Raw genomic sequence first — 20431 nt, 5'->3', positions numbered from 1 at the left:
AAAGATGACTCACACCTGAAAATTAAGTTTCCAGCTTGTATATTGAGGATCTGACGAATTTTTTATTATAAATTCAATCTCATCAAATAGTTATAATTCAAATCGATTTTTTTATTCAGGAGAATGCGATTCGCGGTTGATATATTGCTGTCTTAAGGATGGTGATCTTTCGGTTGAATATAAATGTCAGGAAATAAATAACAATTGAAGTGCTACAACGTGTTTCTTCATAAATTCAAAAATATGTGAAAAAAGGTAAAACATCAAATGAGCGTGATCTTACACGTAACGTAGAACGGTTATTTTTTTACATAATTTTTCGTTCAACCTAAACAAACATTTTGGGGGGTACCGTAGTGGAAAATCGTGAATCATTTTTTCCTGTATCACCATAATATACATGTTTGGTAAGCTGGAAATACGTCTACATGAAAGCTGAACCAATTACATATATCTGTAGCATTATTACACTTATTGTCAGAGCCGCTGTGTTAGTAAGCTTTGCCGCGGTGAAATGCATTCTGGTATAATGACAAACGGAAGACAATTTACTGTATGTCAGCAACTGGATTACGTATCTTGAAGTCATTTTCGATATTTCATTTATAACCACTTGTGGTGATCATCTAAATAAAAACCGAATGGATTTTAAAACTGAATCGGGCACTCTAGAGGAAATTCTAAAAATCCTTTTTCGGAACGATTGTGTCGTTGATAGATTTAAATTGTAAAGTTTTCGTTTCTGTCGGTGTCACAGGTTAAGAAAAATCTCGTTCACCGTGAAAAATTATCTTTTTTTTATCACCGTGCTAAAACGTATTTCGTCGTTGTAAGGCCTTCTCACACTTTTGTTCTAATCGTAAGCGCAGTGAGGTGTCTTTTTCATAACTGAACAATTTTGAAATTTTATGCATCCCCTACGCGTTATTTTATAATTTTTATAAAAAGGCATTTTCAGCTAGAAAGAAAGTATATCTACTACTTGAAAATAATCAACTTAGCTTATACCGTACGCTTTTCCAGGCTGATATTATACTATCGTTCTACTAGATTGAATAAAAGAGTTTTATCCAAGTTGTCATGCTCTGGAAAATGTAAGACTTGCAGACGAGTGAGTGAAAATTTCGTGCTGTAGTCGGGCAGCCAGGCTTCGACGAGTAGACAGTAGGTATCGTGGTCGAGCAAGACTCGCCCTGAGTATCAAGGGCCATGACCACATAAAACATCGCAAGAACTGAAAAATTTCTTTTTCCATCTAGTCACTGCAGAGTTTTCCATTATTTGCAACGTCGCGATGTGGCGGCGTGGTTGCGCGATGCCCTCCGGCACGTGCATAAAGTAAACTGTGCTTTCATTGTGGAGTGAAAGCGTAGCCAACCTATCCAACGTCAACCCCTATTCAGGTGTCTTAAAAATGTAGTGGGTACCTACGCAGCACTGTCGCGTTGAAAGTGAAATTTGTAAGCTATCTCTGCATACGACTGACGGGGTCTCTGCAGGTGTATCTTCTAAATGGACATTCTTGCGTCGGGTTAAAGCTCCGTTCACTTTTTCAAGATTATTGGCAGGGCAGGCGTCCATTCGGGCGAGACATGCGCGCGTGCTGCTCACTTGGCGAGGACAAGTTGAAAGGGACTGGCACTGTACGTGTGAAAATAGGTGAAAGCGGCGGCAGAGATGATGACAAGCGGTAGACCGAGGGGATGAAAAAGGTGCTTTCTTGCGGCGCTGATGCTTTTGACGCAAGAGGTTTGCAACCCTCCAATTGCGAGCTCCCCGGAGGGTTGCGGTCGAAAGCTCCGCCTCTCGGCCAACGACGAGTGACTTCGGCCTAGAAGAAGGCGGCGCCAACGTTCACCCTTGGCCAGGATCACGATGGATCACCAGGGCACGAGCTACGTAACCAAAAATCAGGAATCATAGATCACCAGGACACCACGCCGATCGGTCAATCGGTCGGAACCCTGCAATTATTGATTGGTCCATAAATACTGATCCTGTTCCAATCGCAAACCAGTTCGAAATAAAAGCATTTCCGAAAACTCGTCAACCTGCGGCAGCTCTTAGCGGCGACAAATATATGTTCATTGAAAGTTCACCCGTTGTATCAATTTGTTACGAATTTCATCGGGGATTGTTGCTGATTTGAGGCGACGGGACATATCCGACGATCACTGGAATTTTTCAAACGGTGAGTTAGTCAACTTGCAAGTTTCTTCACTTACATTCCACTTGCTTTTGCAAATTGTTGTGGAGAGTTTGCTGAACAGAGAAGACGTATTGTAGATTTGTACGTGGTTGTGATTAGACTAATGGCGGACTTTTTTTTTTATGCTCTCGAATACAAGCTGCAAAAATTTAGATAGTAATCGCCATTCACTCCTCGACGCTATTCCGGTAGAAGAAATCAATCATCCCTCAGATCGCAAGTATTATTTTAGTTAATCGCATTATTGTCCCGCAAATTCAATTTGAGTATATCTACTCATATTTAGCTCAGTTGGTGAGCCGTTCCTTACGATTTTCGCACCTGGAAAAAATAATTAGTCAACACGCAGCGGTGCAAATAGCCTGTTAATAATAGTGAATCGGTCTAGACTGGAATTTTGTTCAAAAAACCGTGCAAAATTTTTGCATAAAATCGAAACTCATGCGAGGTATGGCTACACATACTGCGCAATCATTTTTGGAGTAGTACAGGAGCAAGTGTAAACTAATCAATTATTCTCATCCTTGTTTAGGAGTGGCAAATTAAATGAAAACCCAAGAATTTCTTCGAATAATGAATAATAATATAGTTTTATCAGATTAATATTTCAATAGTGTCCCATCTTGATGCACTCGTTAAAAATTTTTCAAAACGTGTTCGAAGATGAGTTAACGAACGTCAAATCTTATCAACTAAATTGCAGTGGTAGAACAATCACGTGCCATGTTGTATATTTGATCGACTCTTGTTTTCTTCATTCGTAATATCGTTACTCAAAATTTTGAAATCCATTAAAAGTTTTCTTACAGGTTGTCAGCATGCTAAATGTCTAAGGGTATTTCACTGTCACAATGTGGAAAAATCTTTTATAACTATGAATAGCACGTCAAAGGGGATATCCTCCGTATTTTGAGGGGCATAACATATTGACAGATTTGACATCAAATAAGCATCTGATGTACTGTGAGCATGCGGAAAGTTGATTACTGTCTTTTATCAATCACGACGTATTATTCCACGAGAAAATCACGATTAACGAGGCACACGACTAATAATTTATCGATACTAGAAATGCCAATTGTAAGGTAAAACTATAATGCGATAATATTTGCTCTTACAATCAGTAATGATCCGATTTGCAGTCTCGTAAACTGTGGGCATAACCTATACATTTGAAAATCCTATCGTGTGCAACGACGTTTTTATAATCGGAATTCATGCTGTTATTAATTGTCACGATGTATGGTTTATGTAATTTACTGACGTACTGGAATAACTATAAAAAAGGGAAAAACGAATGGCAAAAAGATTAAATATTGTGCGAATCTCATCCAACTATAAATGACTATATTTACAGGAGGCCGAGATGAAAAAAATCATTCTCGATATAATTCCTCCATAGGTATATCCAATGAGTTTGTATTCTAAAATTTTGAATATCCACGAGAAGGAATTTTTTATGGAACCGCGACTTCAAGTTCCCAGACGACCGATTAATTCTAAGTATGCAGCGATTTAGGGTCGCGTACTAACGGTAAATTAAACTTTTTGGCCATGTATGTATATTATGCAATAGCATATAAAATAATATAATATACCATACAGTAATGTAATGACACCTGTGATGTGCAATAAACCTGTTGTAACGGTCGTCTAGGAACCCGAGGACGTGGTCCACATGAAATTCTTTTGCATGAGTTGTCAGGATTTTAGAATACAACATCTCATCGTGCAGGAAAGAATGATTTCGAAAAATACACGTTCTTCGCTGTACTTTAATACACACTCGCTTTATACTCCTGTATTTTGGCGATAATGTGTCGCAATGTCAGCTGCTATTGCCAACCTAGTTTGGGGGTTTGTCAATCTTAATTGTTTAACACTATCTGCCGAATCAATGGTACTGCAAATATTAATGAAATGTATCGAGAGGGATGTTAACTAATCAATGATGAGATATTTTTGCTCAAAGTATCCGTATTACGGTGAAACTTGAAAAAATTGATTTTTAACTCATTGCACCACGTTCAAAAAATTTTAAGGTCGTCGATTCCGGGTGAAACAGACTGCATGAAAAATTTATGGCCGGTCGTCTTTTTGGGGAATTTATACAGAAGATTGGATGTCGGGAATTGTAACTGATAAATTAAATTACGTACATATTACACGCATCTTTCCCTTTTTTACAATCAAACATAATGATTAAAAATCAGAACAGACTGTTTCCTTGATTATTCCAGTATAGAATAACTGGAAGGCGGGACTTATTATTTGTGATGGCTCACCGCCGGTATCAAAGAGTTTTGGATTCACTTCTCACATGGCTCTTTGAAGACCGCGAAAGAGTCCGTGATTTGTCAAACACGGTGGAATGACCTGTAAATTGTAGTCCGATGTTTAAAGAGACAGAGGAGGGAGGGGGGGGGGGGGGGGGGGGTGAGTCGTCTGTAGCGGTGCACAAAATCGTGGCATAAATCTAGGCTCCGCCTGCAGCGTGGTGTGGTGCTACCACCGCTTACATAGAATAATTTCCGTAATTATATACAACCATAAACCCGGGCGCGCTGGTCGTGCAGGCCTCAGTTCACATAACCAGTGCTGTGAAACATATGGTACACATCGGGCAGGTAGGTTGCTCCGTGGACTCCCGTAGTTTGCTGCCCTCGCGCAATGAAAAAAATATGCAATCCCAAGGTATCTCCAGCAACTGCTAAGATTCGAAAACTGATATGGGTGAGGAATTTAATGTTGATGGAAAAAAAGTTATTCGATGGATTAGAAATTTCTAGTGTCAATGTCGAGGCAGCAAGTATCCTGGCTATCGAAGTAACAAATTTCACTGCCGTATCAAAGATTTTCCAAGTATGTTGTCAAGTGGGCTTCCTAATTTAGCAAGTTCGTCACGCTCGAACTTTGAAACTTGCCAGTCCAGCGGACTATTTCTTTCCTTATTTATATTCTTGGAAGCCAAGTGATGGTTGGGTGCGCCCGTTCCATCCGTTCCTTCTGGTTATCGCATGTCGTTTAGCGGGTAGGATATGCTCATGCGAAACCTTGCAAAGGAATAAGTGTGTAGGTAATATAGCTGAGATTTTCGGACGGAATTAAGCAGTTGGATAAATTTGATACTTCCGCAGTTATTATGTGGAGTAATTATCATAGGAATAGTAGGTTAGGTATTTAGATCAGTATCCGATTTGAAATCCAGTGTGTTTGTGCGGTCTGTCGTTACACAAGGTTCGAATACAAACATGGTTGGAAAAGTGGAGAAAGAAATGCTTTGCGATAGGTACTACGAGCTCATTAATACACGACGGTGGATGCAACTAAGGATTATACAACTGGTAGGTACGTATGTTCGTATGCCGTAACACCGGTAAAAGTCAAGGGGAAGTTCTGCTTCTGCATAATAAAGTCAGCGCGTCACGCAATCACGACCAAAATTATGGCGTGCGAAAGTCGCACATGTTTTGCGTTGTTTCGATGACCGGAATCGGATATGGCTATTAAATTCGGGATCGAAACGAAATTGTGAATCGACTTACAGATCGGTTAGGTTTTCGGCCGCCGGAGGTGTCGGAAGTTCTATCGGAACAAGTTTGATGCAATCCGTAGTCTTAGCATGAGTAGTAAAATTCACTTGGCCCACGCTCCAATTAAAATAGTGGAACAGCATCTACGCATCTGTTTTGCGTCATATTTTCGGTCATATTTATTCAACGAATGAGTAATCATCAGTTTCAAATCGATCTACGTCATATGTTATGTATCAGTTGCCATATCGAGAACAATTGGTATCGCGTGAAAAAGTGCACGTGACGTGACGAGTTAATAATTTGGGGACAAAAAAATTTGCATATGTATGTAAATTGCAGATATTGCTATGTGTGACGTACATTTTTTATCCACGCCCGTGGGTGACAGTTTGCAGTATCCGGCGCTATTGGAAAGTCATTGGACTACCAAGTAGGTAGCATCATATTCGTTTCTATGCCACAACACTTGCCGGAGCGTGCGAGTTGGCAAGAACCGGGAGACTAAATGGCTTGCCAAACTTTATGATCGATTGCTTGGAAGAGGTTGCAATATGCTTGGTAGTATGTGGGAGACCTGTAAGATTCGTATGAAATCACTGTGATGGAAATTTAAATACCTTTGACTTTCGTAAAGCATATTGATTGAGCACAGAATTATAACGCCAGTTCACGCTTGTGTAACAGATAACTTATAGTTAGTTAGTCTCAAAGCATGCATGATTTGCTTCGTTAGTAAATGATATATTCTCATCAAACAAAATTCATATATTATAATAACGATTTAAGACTGGAAACACGACCGAGTTCTTGCCACCAAACAGATACTCAATCTAAACTGGAATAGATGACTGGAAATTAGGCTTCCCGAATTAATTTTCAATTGGGAGCGACTAATTATCTACCTTGTAGCGACATTAGCTCGGAATTATTTTGTACCGTGTGATTGATGAACCGACGGAACATTATCATTTTTGGCTCGGTAAAAAATGGTTTTTGATGCAAAAACTTTGCAACGCGAAAAATAATATGTCGGGTGAACTCGAAAATATGTCGACATGTTGTTTCCTGTAGGTGTTATACGTAAGTGACGGTCGAACTAATTGTTAGGCAAATTTCTCTGTTTACTTATACGCTTACGTATAGGTGGAATATAATCGAGAGCAATTATTGGGTGAAGTTGACGTCCGTCGGAAAGTTGTACCGCGGGAAGTAGACGACATATGGCGGTGAAGTGCGTGTGCAACACGCAGGGTTAAACAATTCACGTACCCGGCGACTGCCTGCCCGATCACGTATACGCAGCATCGAGTTCATCGTCTATAACTCACGGCAAGGGGTCACTCGGCTGATCGCGAATTACATCTAGTACCGACCGACGCCCATTCCCGTTACGGTGATTTCTCATTAAAGTTCATTTCAAGCTCATGCCGAGAAACTACGAGAATACACAAGACTCCGGCTCCCATTGCTAGTATACACCTATTACCGATATCACGGTAGATTACTGACTGGTATTCGAAGTGAAACTGACATTCATTTGTTGGTTGTTTTTCAAACAGTAGCAGAAAAAAAATAAAAAAAATAAAAAAATATGGGACCGTCGTTAAGGGAAACCTTGCAGTAAAATTTGGTGCGAGTATCTATAGGCAACAGTGTTAATAATGGGTAAATGAAGAACATGCCCGAATCCTAATTTTTAAATAACTCGTGTAATTCATTTATTTATTTTGTTGTACAAGATAAAAATAAAAAAATAAATAAAAATCATTTGAACCGTTGGGAAAGCTCAAACTTATACGGATATCATTAATCTTTGGACCTCATTCTTCGAAGCGAGATATATGATTAGAAGGGTTTTGGCTCGTTACTCGTTTCTATCTCGCCGTAATTTAAAACAGGTCTATCCCATTTATGGGTTCATATGACAGTACACCAATCCTAGCAGTAGTTGGCAGAAAATTTACCACGTGTGCTTTGTCAGGACAGCGGCTAAAAAAAAAAGAAGTCACGCTGGCTAGTTTGGTGCCGTTTCCTTCTTTTCATTGTTTAGTCTATTCCCGACTCAGCCGTAAAGTTAACTTTTGATCTCTAAAGTGGGACGAGAGTGGCAAATTTTTTCCTAAAACGCATTTGCGGGAAACATAAGATCATATTTCCTGCAAATCCAAAATCAGACGAAGCGAGCGAAAACAATTGTCCACAAGACGGATCGCACCGCCTACATCGCGGTCAAATTAAATGCCCCAATTTTCAAATAAATGTTGCAGCCAGAGTTGAGTCAAAAATAAAGTCCTATATGTAGTACAGGAATAAAAGTCGACTTTGATCCCTCGTTAGATATCTAATGTACTATTATTCGTACAGTAATATTCATTAATGCCTTAACCTTGCTGCTATCTTGGTTTCGGTTCGAAACAAATGCAACTTCGAGTATTACGTAAGCGAATTTTGCTTCTGATCGAAAGCAAGTTGGCAGAAAGTTCGTGGTATTAACGAACATTACTGTGCATTGTCGTTTCCCTCTCGAAGAAGCGTTGCACGAGCCTTCGTAAGGATTGAGCTTTCGAATTACCTGAAATCCTTCGACGAATGCCTAACGTACAACAAACAGGATATGCCAGAGGGAAGCATCGACCAGTAAAGCAGCATACGATTAACTCACAAAGAACCAGAGCCATCGACTTTCTGCAAGTAGCGTCGAAAGCTTTCCAAGCTAACGATCACCTATTATAGAAAGGTATATGACCAGCGCAGGGTCGCAACCCAGCGCACACCTACAATGTACGTATACGTATAGGTACGTATGCACGCATTACCGCATACCTATTCGAGCGTGGCAGATCGAAGGCTCGCGGTTCCGACGGAAAGCTATCGCGGTGTTCTCTGCCATTGAGTAATAATATTATGACAAGTTGATGCTCACAAATGAGGGCTTCTGGATGACACGAGAGCCCGGCGCCATATTGTGGCCGGCCATGCCTTCGCCTTGGGTCGACTCTGGCCGATGCTCCATGCTCCCTGCTGCTGCTGCATTATTGAGTCTGGGAATCGAGCAGGTGGTCGACGTAGTCCTATTAAGCCGCGCGGGAGTGACGGAGAGGTGTTGGTTGCATCATCGCCCGCGAGGAACTACGGTGAGACAAAGAAGGAGAAACGAGGGAGAGGGTTGTTACAGAAGTCACGAGTGGTTGTGCAGTGCCATTAACTCGGTGGTTTCGAGCACGGCGGGAACTTTGATACGAAGATAACATATTTCGCGCCATTTCATTGCGATTATGAAGTTTCGCAGCGGCAAGGAAAGGGGGGGTTGTTTTTATACACTTACCGATAATATCATACGTCCAGCATGCAAATTAGACGGAAACAGTAGGATGAATTATTTCTGAGGCATTGTACAGAGAACCTTCTGTTTAATGATTGTTGTATGACGCATGGAACAGTAGGAAAACGTACGTCTCGGGCACAGGCTTGCCGACGCGATGTAGAAACTCAACACCAGAATGTATGGTCTGTGTGGAAAAAGCAATTCCACTATTCCAAGAAAAACTGACGTTGAATTTTTGAATTGGAATTACCGGTAACGCCATCGGGCAACAGCTGTACATTGTTAATTGCGATGGCTCTCGAAATTTGCATCATTTTGCCATTTTTCAGAGGTTTGAGAAATTATTTTTAGCCCAGTGATTTAGGCAGATTTTATAGAGATAGAGCGGCAGCATGATATTGCGAACGAACGAACGGACGGACCAACGTTGTCCCGACCTAGGGCGCATTATGTACCGAGCAAACTCGAGTAAACTCAGCTCACATGATTGTGCAGACAAAGAAGACTCCGTGCACGTTTCTTACTCGACTTAAATTTCACCGAAATGTGGAAAAAGCGTCACCGTATCAGTTGATAATAGGTTATCATTCGTTCTCATTGTAATTGCGATATATATAGGGTTAAATATCTCGAAACTGCAGTGAAAAAATTATAGAAATATTTTGACACAAGGGTACGTACGTAATTCGACCAGATATGGACGAGGGTGGCAGGGGTGAAGTCTTATGCAGAGTATGCGGTGACAAGGCCTCGGGAAAACATTACGGGGTGCCGAGCTGCGACGGATGTCGCGGTTTCTTCAAACGGTCCATCCGCAGGTATGCGAGGTAACTACACGTTAACTTAATTATTTGTTCACGGTACGAGAATGGGTGGGTTATGGGTTATTTTTCTTGTTTCGACCATTGGAAACACGCTGTATCGATTTTCAGGAATCTGGACTACGTGTGCAAGGAGAACGGCCGATGCGTTGTTGACGTATCCCGAAGGAACCAGTGTCAAGCTTGTCGCTTCACCAAATGTTTGCGGGTGAACATGAAGCGAGACGGTATGCCCGGTTTTTGTCTGGCTTTTTGATTCATTGTTAATAAGGGTGAGCCGGCAGGACCGTCGGAATCAATCGTTGTGACAAAAATGGCAAATTCGGTTTGAAAAGTCTCCGGGAAGGTTAGCGGTAAAAAACCAGAATTGCTGATTCATAGAAGGACCAGAATATCGAATTTTCGTAGTATTTAAAAATGTGGTAGGTTCAAATACAGACAATTGGAAACATGTAGTAAGTCGAAATACAGAACGAGAAAGTAAAGAAAGGTCAAAACATGGAACACCAAGGTCGAGAATATGTGTACGATTCTATATTATCGAGAGGAATTCTGACGATTCTACAGTTTGGCATTCTACGTTCTGACCTTTCCGATCTTTTACTTCTCTATCTTTGACTCTTAACATTTTTAAATTCTTTATATCAAGTTTTCGTTGCTTTAAAACTTCGATATTGTGGACCTTCGATTTTTTGATTGCTTTCTTTATTTTTACCCACACCCGCCAGTAATGTTATTTGCGCTGATGATAGTAAACATGAAAAAACATTTCACAGAAATATTTCGAGAAAATTCAAGTAGTGGAAGTTTTATTATCGAAAATTCGAGAAAATGTTTCATAATTAGAGCTATGAAAATTAATAAACGCCGATGATTTTTTTCACTAAATTGTAAAATGTTTGATCTTATATTGTTCGTAATAGTGATTTCTAGGGTTGTGCGGGTTCCCGAAATATCGGTAAAAATAGTTCGGGTTCGGAACGGATTTGTATCGGATCGGTTTTTTTGGCGATTCCAGAATAATCGGGAAACCTGGAATCTTGGGGAAACCAGAAACTTGGGCAATCTAACTAAGCAAACATTTATAATATTGAACAAATACCAAATGCTAAATACTCATAGTAAATAGTATATCTAAATGACATCAATATTTTCACTAAAAAGTCTACCATCTTTCATTGGGAATCCCGAAATTTTCGATAAGACTAATGTTTTGGGAATCTCAAAGTTTTCATGAATCCCGATGTTTTCGGGAAACCCGAGCCGAAACTGATAGATCTTTCCCCACCCGGCCGGACAAGATAGAATTCTGGTACCCTCACACCCTATAGTGATTTTCAAAAGGCGCCTGACAAAAAGTTTTACGAACAGTCATCTCCATGCAAAAGTGAATAAAACTTTGATTTGTGCAAGTACGACGAAACGGATGTTCGTCGACAATTTGATTTGCACATCATAACTGTACTATAATGCAAGATTTCTCGAATGTTTTTCAGGCAATTAATGGGAATCTTATCAGCGAGCGAAATTCCTGTAAAACATTAGGATTTGATCTAAAGCACCATAGCTCAATCATTTTGAACTTTTTCATCGTAAAAGCATTTCTCAAATTGTTTACATTTTGTTGTTAGCTTGTGTTATTCAAATTCGTTTCCATTAGTTTCTGTTACATGGTACGGATGTTTGTTTAATTCCTGCTTGCTATTGTTGGCTTTCTTCGTTTTCCTAAATTTTGTTTCAAACGGTTCAGCCAATTCACCCTTAATAACAAGCGATGGTGATTGTGAGGCTGGTGTGAACCTTGGTGAATCGCAGATAAGTCGAAATCGATTTGATAGATCGTGCAGACTGGACCCAAGCTTCGTTGTAACCTTCCTTCTTCAAAGCCATGAGTACGGGATTTTCGAGATTTTCAGTACTCTGCATTCCTATACTTTGTTTTTCACAATGTTAACACAGATGTCTACGGGAGCTGTTTACCTGTTGTATTAATTTTTCACAATTTTCACAATTTCTTTCTCCGTTTGGTTCGTCACAATCCTTAGGTCTGTTCTGAAACATGGAATCTCTGCGGCTAACATATTGGTCACGGGGCAATGTAAGCTCCCCCCCCCCCCCCCCCCCCCCCCCCCCGCCCCCGTATAATATTCGGTCCGCATATCACACAAGTACGCACCCACGTTCATCTACGTATAGGTATACGGACGAAATGCTGGGAGTTGCGGTTCGACGAGCCACCGTTACCTATTCCTCGAGCACTTATAAAACGCGGCATACGTCATTTATGTACACATCGTGGTGCAAATACCCCTGCCGTGGCAGTCAGCGAATACCACCCTGCACCCTGAGAGTGTCGCTGTACGGGTGCAACCCGTCGTTCCGATACCCAAATAACATCACAATGCATATGCCGAGTGACGTATTTACTTTAGTTGTGAAAAAAGACCGAAACGTGAAAAAAAGATAACTGAACGAAAAACACCCATTACACGACGGTTTGTCGGGGCGGGACAAAGTGTCAGATGCAGGCCGAGGTTCACAGCTTTTGTAAACAAAATGGTACTTGAAGCGGCGACGCCACTCAATGCCAGAGCCTACTCCCTTTCTCCCTTATCCCTCCCCCCACCCCCTTCCCCCTTCACCCGCGCATCGTCGATCGAATCACAATGCAAACGCTTGATTCCGCTTGGGTATCAATTAGCGAGTGCCATTAGAGTAGACGAGGGCAAAGGCGGAAGAAGATGCGGTAACTCTCGAGACAAATGGGGATGGACTGGTTCTACAGAAATCTGTCATACAGAGTAAAAGTCCTCGTACAGAGGATATTCCGTAGGACCTCTTCTATAGAAATTTCATCCCACTGAGTGCGTTCCTACAGAGAACGTTTTACATGAAATGATGGATATATTCTTTTCTACAGAATGCTTCGTGCTATTCTACAGAGTTCGCTACAGCGGAAAAATGATTTAAACAAGTCGAGAACTCCTCAACTTATTTAGAATAATATCTGAAACCAAAACACGCAGTCCCCTGATTTCCATTTCCGTAGTAGCGAACATTGTAGGATAAAATATTTATAGAAAAGGTTCTGTAGGATATTCCTTGCAGGACTTTTACTCGATAGGATAGATGGGAACTGGAGGCCTGTCGAGACAAATACACTGAAATGAAATTATACTTGAACGTTATGATCATAATTCATATTAAATTTCTCGTTGTTATCTTGTCTAATTAATCTTGCACGAGTCTAACGTTTCCACAATTTAGCGGTGCAGCACGAGAGAGCACCGAGAAATGTAGCATCTTTTGCGACCACCGTCCGCAGAGTTCCATCGGGACTTCATCCCGGGATCCCCCACATCTACCATACGGCCACTGGAGCTCCGTATCATCCGCTCATCTACCCAGCCTTTTTCCCCTTCAAGCCAACGATACCGACCTTTGCACCAGGCGTGGGTAAGTCAATGTTTATTTCGATTATTGTGCAAATTCGGACGCCGACTTGGCCGGAATCCAATCTTACTGCAAGTGAGACGATTATCTTCAGGTCAACTTTCACAGCTTAAAGTAGTAATTCAATACAAATATGCAGGCTACGTATAAACGTGCTGTTACAAGGGGAGGTTTTCTGAAGCCGATATTGACCCTCAGGTATAGATTTCAAGTGTCAGTCATCGCCTCCAATTCAGGGGCTTTTCCTGGCGCGGGCGGGGAACGAACCTCTGCCGCCACCTCTTTCGGCCAAGGAAGACGAGGTGACGAGTTCCGAGGAAGCTGCAACCGTTGACAGCCAAAACTCGGGAAAGGGTGAGCGCTTAAATTACGTATAACCGATATCTATCGGTCGACGACCGGGTACCCATCCAACGAAAACAGCTCGGTATATACGTACGTAAGGTGTATAACTATATACATATATTAAGGACAGTGATAGTGATACTAACATGTAAAGTAACGAAATGACTGGACAAGTTATTGATTCTTGCAGAGGACGCCCATGGCGATCCTTTGGCATCCTCGCCATCGAGCCTGGCGACGGCAATGTCGGACTACGCCTCCTCGGGATTGACGCTGTTGACAACGGAGAACGTTTACGAATCTGCAGCGAAGCTACTTTTTCTTGCTGTTAAATGGGCAAGAAGTATACCCTCCTTCCTCCAGGTTGTTCTTACTAAATGCATTAAAAAAAAAAAAAACTTTCTCCATTACTCCAGCAATAAAATCAAGCGTGCCGAAACTTGATCGCTTTACGAATGTGTTTTACTCCTTCAATCGTTTCAGCTGTCATATCGAGACCAGGCGATACTCCTCGAAGAGTCCTGGAGCGAACTGTTCGTCCTTACGGCGGCGCAATGGAACTTTCCGGCGGAGGCGGCTGCTCTGGTCTCGGCTGACGCATCCATTGACAGGCGATCTGGCCTGGAAGAGGAGGCAAGAAGGCTCAGGGAACTTCTGGCAAGATGCGCAACGCTGAGGATCGACCACTCCGAGTACGCTTGCCTGAAGGCGATAGTTCTTTTCAAAGGAGGTACAAAATCGAATTTCATTATACTTCAGGGACAATGCATCCACCACCCAGCTAGAATTACAGTGAAACTTCGGTTATACGTTTCGTAGTTGTACATTTCTCGTGTATACGTTTTTCGCACTTAGACACTACGTATTCCGTCCCCTGGCGCTCATCATTTCTACGTTATTACGGCTGATTTTTAGTCGAATCTTTCGATTCGACGTTCAACTTGCCTACCGCTAGATGGTGTGCGCGTTTTGATGTTTCGTGAACTTATCTACCGCTGGATGGCGCAGCTTGACCTATGCGCCTATTGCTAGTCCAAACACGTTCTGCCAAGTTCAGGTTAGATCTTCACTTAACATCACTGGATTAACCTTAACCCTCACAGGACACACCTATTTTTTTCTATGACGAAGAACACTCTGGGTCAAAATCACTCTCTCCCGTTTTTGATGCGTTACCATTTCAAGCGTACGAGTCCAATTGACCAGAAAAAAATTCAAGGGTATACTTTCACTATCTTATAATGTGAGCGTGTAGTTTATAAGTACAAATACATGTGATAAATTTGAACAAAGAAAATCCGGAAATACAGAAATTCTTGCAGTATTACTATTTCAGAAGAAAATGGTGTGGGTCAGAATGATCCAGTATGTTCTCGAAGGGTTACTCTAGCGCGCTCTGCGGTGACATGCTCTAATTAATGATATCAGTTGATTTCGCCAGGGTGAATAAAATGACAAGTTGATATGATGTGCAAAACCTCTGAAAATCATAATTTCTTTATCTTACAATTACGATGGATTGGCATATTGGAATGTCGAGGTATTTCACTTGAACGTTATTCTTAGCTATACGTCAATATTGCTATATCCTTTCAAAAACGTACACAGGTATAACTGAAGTTTCACTGTATACACTGCTCCAAGTTAAGATCAAACGGAAAGTGGGAAAGAAGGGAAGAAAACTCTTGAATGCCGATCCCTCTATCGTAGAATCGCGAGGTCTAGCCGAGGCCGTGAGGGTAACAGCTCTTCAGGAACAAACCGTAGCCGTACTCGGCGAGCAGGGCGCGGGTCGCGTCGGACGGCTGCTTCTTCTCCTTCCACCGGCGCGAGCTCTCTGCCGCAGGACGCTCCAGGAGTTGCTCTTCAAGCCGACCGTGGGGGACGTTAGCGTCGAACGGCTTCTAGGGGACATGGTCCATGCGACGAGGCCGGTTTGAGTAGCAAATTTTTTATAATCCAGTTAGGCATTCCTAGCCAATTACATACATATGTATGCCCAACAGTCATTCGCCAACGTTTATTGTACGTGTTAGTATACCTATACTGTAACTAGCCCTACTTCTGCTTCTTGTGTAATTACTGTAGCATCGGCATCCGTGGGAGGGTGTTAAATTTCACGGGGTACGAGTCAGCTCGGAAGTGACATCTCTCGATTTGGCCAATTGGCTCCCATGAAGATTCCCTCTCGGCCATACGTGCCGGGCGTTCTTCTCAAACGTCGGCTTCGTTTAATGCCCTTCAGGATTATTTGGGCTGAGGATGAGATGCGTATCGCAGCTCATACCTCTGTCTTTTAACATTTCATCCGTAGTTCACGTATAAAGTAGGAAAAAATAATTGAGTCCCGATTAAAGACGCGCACGATGTTAGGGCTTGTATTCTAGTCATCTATGATTGCATTCGAGATTTGCCGGGATTTTGTTGCATTTATCAAGGATTATTCGTGCAATATTAATGATAGGATTCAAAAGTGCAGTGAAGAGTTCGACCGCGTTGCTTGCCTATCGCAATGGTCTTGTATAACACAGGTTTGGAAACACCGCCATTCTTCCGTGTTGCTGGGATCACAACTAGAATTAACGACCAGAAGAAGCATAGAAGAAGCTAAGCTCGCTGTGATCTCTACGTATATCCAAACGCTTGAAATCCAGACGGATACCGTCAACCATTTCAATGTAAACAAGAACAAGAATGCCACCGATTTCTGCCGGGAACTTGGATTGCAACGAACCCAGCGGCTCGGTTCTGGCGCGTAGCACTATAACAATTAGTGAGACTCGTTCCCACGGTAATGTGCAAGGCACAAGTACTATCACTTGCTTGAAAAGTATGATTTTTATTCTCCTTTTATGCAGTTGGTGAGAATTGTCTCAAATGTTCAGCGGTTGCAGATATGTCACGGGTTTTCGGCCTCATTGTGAAACATTTCTTCGCCGATTGAATTTGACATATTAATATATGGACGTACCTGAGGCATGAATCAGTCTGCGTTCAGAAAGTGAGGCTAGGATTTGACTAAATTATTGAATTTTTCTGTGCATGGATCATGGATTTCACCGACACGTCAGATTGTAACTTCCTCTATCGAATCCCCACTAACGGATCTAGAGTCACAGCTCTCGTGCTCCAGTGGATCAAATTTATCTACATATTTATTTATTTCCGTATCAACGTACGTGTTCATCAATTTCTTTAACCTTTTTTTTTTCCCAAAAACACCGTTTAATTTTCACACCGAAGTTTCTTCATCGACTTTACATACCATCGAAAATATGTACTAATCGCTAAAAATGACCTCGTATTGGTATACATTGCGCAAATTCGGGAATTGGGGATAATTCAACAGGACAGAGCAGACATATTTATTAACTAGAATAATTTATTTTTTTTTTCATGGTAGAAAAAGGAGAATGTATAATAACTCATGGACTGCATTGTACTCATATATATACAATTACATACAATCCTCGATTGAATGTTACACATAAGTTCCTTATAAATCTGATTCTATGAATATTTTGCCCGAGAGCGGTTCTCATTTAACGTAATTTAATATATAATAAGTGAATGTGTATGCCGCAATATTTGTGAGAAACTGGCTACAAGTGTATACGTGAATTTACATACGACTGTTATTACATTGTTAATTTTTGGATTTATATGTGTTATTTATGAAAAACGGGCTGCATGATTCTTGTATTATAGGTCATACATATTTATTATATGAGTATATAATGAGCTGTGAATCGGGTTTTAATTAACGTGGTGTCTACATATACAACCATTCATATGTTACGTATTATAATTTAAAGATAGCAAGCGGTGCCAAAATACACAGATAAGCTGTATGCAGACAATATTCATCGTTCAATTGGCAAATGAAATAATTTACGAATCCACGGTTATCCTACGGATAGTTCTTTTTAGCTGTTATACTCTGACCGTTGTTCAAAAACGTTTATGGGATTGAAGAAATGTTATTTTAAATGTTTTCTTGTGTTTTGTTTTTCTCAATAATTTTATTTATCATTATTCTTTAGCATCTAAGCACATAAACCCATTTTGGCTCTCCAAAATCTATACAGTGAATTTATTCTTACTTTTTTCCATTTTGCTTTGTTTCCTTAATATTTTAACGGTTTTACATTTATAAATTCCAAGAGTACGTTATACAATAATAATTCGCAATAAATTTTGATGCCACAATGTTCGAAGCACATCATTTGTGAGGAATTGTTACCAGGTATTATTATACAGATGGCTGTACGCCTATGGGTAAAATACGTTATTACAATCGGCTCAGTTTTTACATGACGATTCTCGGACAACGAAGAAACGTCGAACAATTTATACTTTCCGTCTTGGCAGTTGGCCTAGGATTCGTTTTCGAAGAAGAAAGAAAAGTGTACAGCGTTGTAGATATACGGGATCGGAGAATTGCAATACAACGAAAGAACGGTCAGGCCAGAAATGAATGGCTCCGCGACAGCGCTATATTATTCGGTTGAATGGTCGAAGAGACGTGAATCAATTTTTTCCAATGAATAAATAAAAATACATCCACGGCCACTGTTCTTTCCCATTCGACGTTGTTACGATACAGGAATGATATTCGTTCATCAAACATTATGCCGAAGGTGTAATCGGTCGGATTGTATAAATCTATTGATCCAACATTTCTTCCGCGTAATCGTCATTATCATCGCATGATTATTACCCGCGGTATTTTACTCATCGCACCATCGTTATACAACGTTTCATTATTAATTATAAATTAGTATTTTATTATTAATTTTTTCACTCCCCGTTAACTCAGTATAAATACCTAATATTTCTCTGTAGTATATTTCCTGGGTATAATTGTGTGGATGTAATATGGATTGTAACCTGTATCTATAGGCGTTACGGGACATACAGGGTAATTTATTGAACACCGCCCACGATTGCGACGGACGCAGTCGATTTTAGGCTGCATGACCTCGGCATCGGGTGGCCTTCTTATCATCACTCAAGGATCGGGCGGCCGGTGTTCAATAAATGGTCTTGTACGCGAGTGTGCTAATTCGAGAAAGAGAAGAGAGACTTGACTGTTGGTTATAGAGATTTTGATAAATGCCGTTATTAACCAACATTCGAATTTCATTGCACGCGAGAGCGTGAGCCTGTGTGTGTGTGTGTGTGTGTGTGTGTGTGTGTGTGTGTGCGACTGCGTGTGCGACTGCGTGTGCCTGCATGTGCAAAGTAGATATTCCTATATAGAATTACACCTGTAACATTGTAAGAAATCTGCGTTCAACGGTCTACGTAGTATAATAATTATTTTCCATTGCGGATCGTCATGAGGTATGAGTTTTTTGTTTGAATTCAGTGGAATTGTTGAGGTAGCATTGTGGCATGCCGACGTACCGGATCTATTTCGAGTTGCGAGCAGTGAGTAAGGAATTCAAGTCGGTTCTAGCGGACACTGTTCAAGGCAATAACAGTCATGATAGTGTTGATGATAGTAATAATGGTAAAAACAACAATAACAATGGAAGCAGCAGCAGCCAGTAAAAGTTGTAGTAGCAGTAACAGTGGCAGTGGCAGTAGTGGTAGCGGTAGTACTGACAGCCGACTGGTGATAGGGTAGTTGCTGGTAGCAACGGTGATTGAGCATTGATGATAGTAATCGTCATCATCATCATCATCATCATCATCATCATCATCATCGTCATCATCATCATCATCATCATCATTATATACAAGTAATGGCCGTAGTACTAGTAATAACAATAGCATAAGGATAATAATCGTAATAATTGTGGTACTAGCATTGATATATTGAGTAACAATACATAGACGTGTAGACGTGCGCAAAGATAATCGCCGCAAAGGCTCGCAATGGTCAAAGCAACGAGACAAATCTCGGGTGTCGGCATGTTTGCGGGGAATTGTGGAATTGAAACAATCAACCCGTACGAAAGAAACATCAATAATAACAATAACGGAGTGAAGTAAGAGGAAGCTCTCAAGCCCTATGCCTGTGTCACTATTGCACTTGTGGTTTGTTTGATTTACGGCTGCGGGTATGTAGTAACAAATAGGAGAATTGTAAATATTGTGAGCCATAGTATGTATTGTTGATCGGATAGTTATGTCACCGGTTACGGAACACACAAGAACTAAAAAAAAATCGTCCATAAAATGTATACGTAGGTACATACATGCAATACATAGATATGTATGTGTTGTAAAATTATCGCATTTAGTGTATAATCATAGTCTTCGGCAGATTTGCAAATCTTAATTTATATGTCGGATCGATAATTTGTCGAAACGAAAGCTATAATGCGTTAGGGTAAATTTGCGGTCGAAGCGCACCCTTCTTTCTTTCTTCACACAATTAATTTTTACACATCCAACGTAGTATGGTTCTCATTAAAATTTCCGATCTATGGTATATGGCAATTCCTCACATCAACAAAATTTTAATCGAACTCAGCGGTGAGTTTTCCCTCCAGGATTATAAGGTCCCAAATGTATTTTTGGTTTCACTTCATTTTCATTTCATTTCGTTATTCGATAAATTTTTCATCACCGCGCGAAGTATTTACTTCGCATTTCGTATGTATTTCAAGTTGGAACATGGGTATTCTATCTATACATATATTCTACATATGAGGTATTCCACGACAACTCGACAAATGATTATACCTCATCATTTTTGATTTGCTTCATAATTTTTTACACAATAGTCCTA

The 20431-nt window shown here is 40.8% G+C and overlaps 1 protein-coding gene across 10 annotated transcripts; it reads left to right on the top strand.

The window, feature by feature from the left end:
• Positions 1-1944: 1944 nt before the first annotated feature.
• Positions 1945-17633, top strand: LOC124302327 (protein dissatisfaction-like). Of its 10 annotated transcripts, none has more exons than XR_006907684.1 (10): positions 1945-2191; positions 9743-9897; positions 10003-10118; positions 13159-13347; positions 13543-13698; positions 13880-14052; positions 14173-14419; positions 14545-14746; positions 14821-14909; positions 15298-15509. XR_006907684.1 is itself a non-coding variant. In XM_046758410.1 (9 exons), the coding sequence occupies exons 2-9, from the start codon at positions 9767-9769 to the stop codon at positions 16446-16448; spliced, it is 1464 nt and encodes a 487-aa protein (XP_046614366.1). In that variant the 5' UTR covers positions 1945-2191; positions 9743-9766; the 3' UTR covers positions 16449-17633. The 10 variants fall into 10 exon arrangements, 6 of the variants coding, with proteins under 6 accessions (XP_046614366.1, XP_046614370.1, XP_046614371.1 ...); XR_006907685.1 differs by having other exon boundaries at positions 14793-14909; XR_006907683.1 differs by lacking the exon at positions 14821-14909.
• The last annotated feature ends 2798 nt before the right edge of the window (positions 17634-20431 follow it).

The sequence above is a fragment of the Neodiprion virginianus genome, chromosome 4, assembly GCF_021901495.1.
Source record: "Neodiprion virginianus isolate iyNeoVirg1 chromosome 4, iyNeoVirg1.1, whole genome shotgun sequence".
NCBI classification, from domain to species: domain Eukaryota; kingdom Metazoa; phylum Arthropoda; class Insecta; order Hymenoptera; family Diprionidae; genus Neodiprion; species Neodiprion virginianus.
This window is presented reverse-complemented; position numbering and strand designations above follow the sequence as displayed.

Coding starts and splice junctions, on each gene's coding strand:
- LOC124302327 (XM_046758410.1), top strand. CDS start 9,767: ATGGACGAGGGTGGCAGGGGTGAAGTCTTATGCAGAGTATGCGGTGAC. Junction 9,898..10,002: donor TCCATCCGCAGGTATGCGAG/GTAACTACACGT, acceptor ATCGATTTTCAG/GAATCTGGACTACGTGTGCA. Junction 13,699..13,879: donor CAGCCAAAACTCGGGAAAGG/GTGAGCGCTTAA, acceptor TGATTCTTGCAG/AGGACGCCCATGGCGATCCT.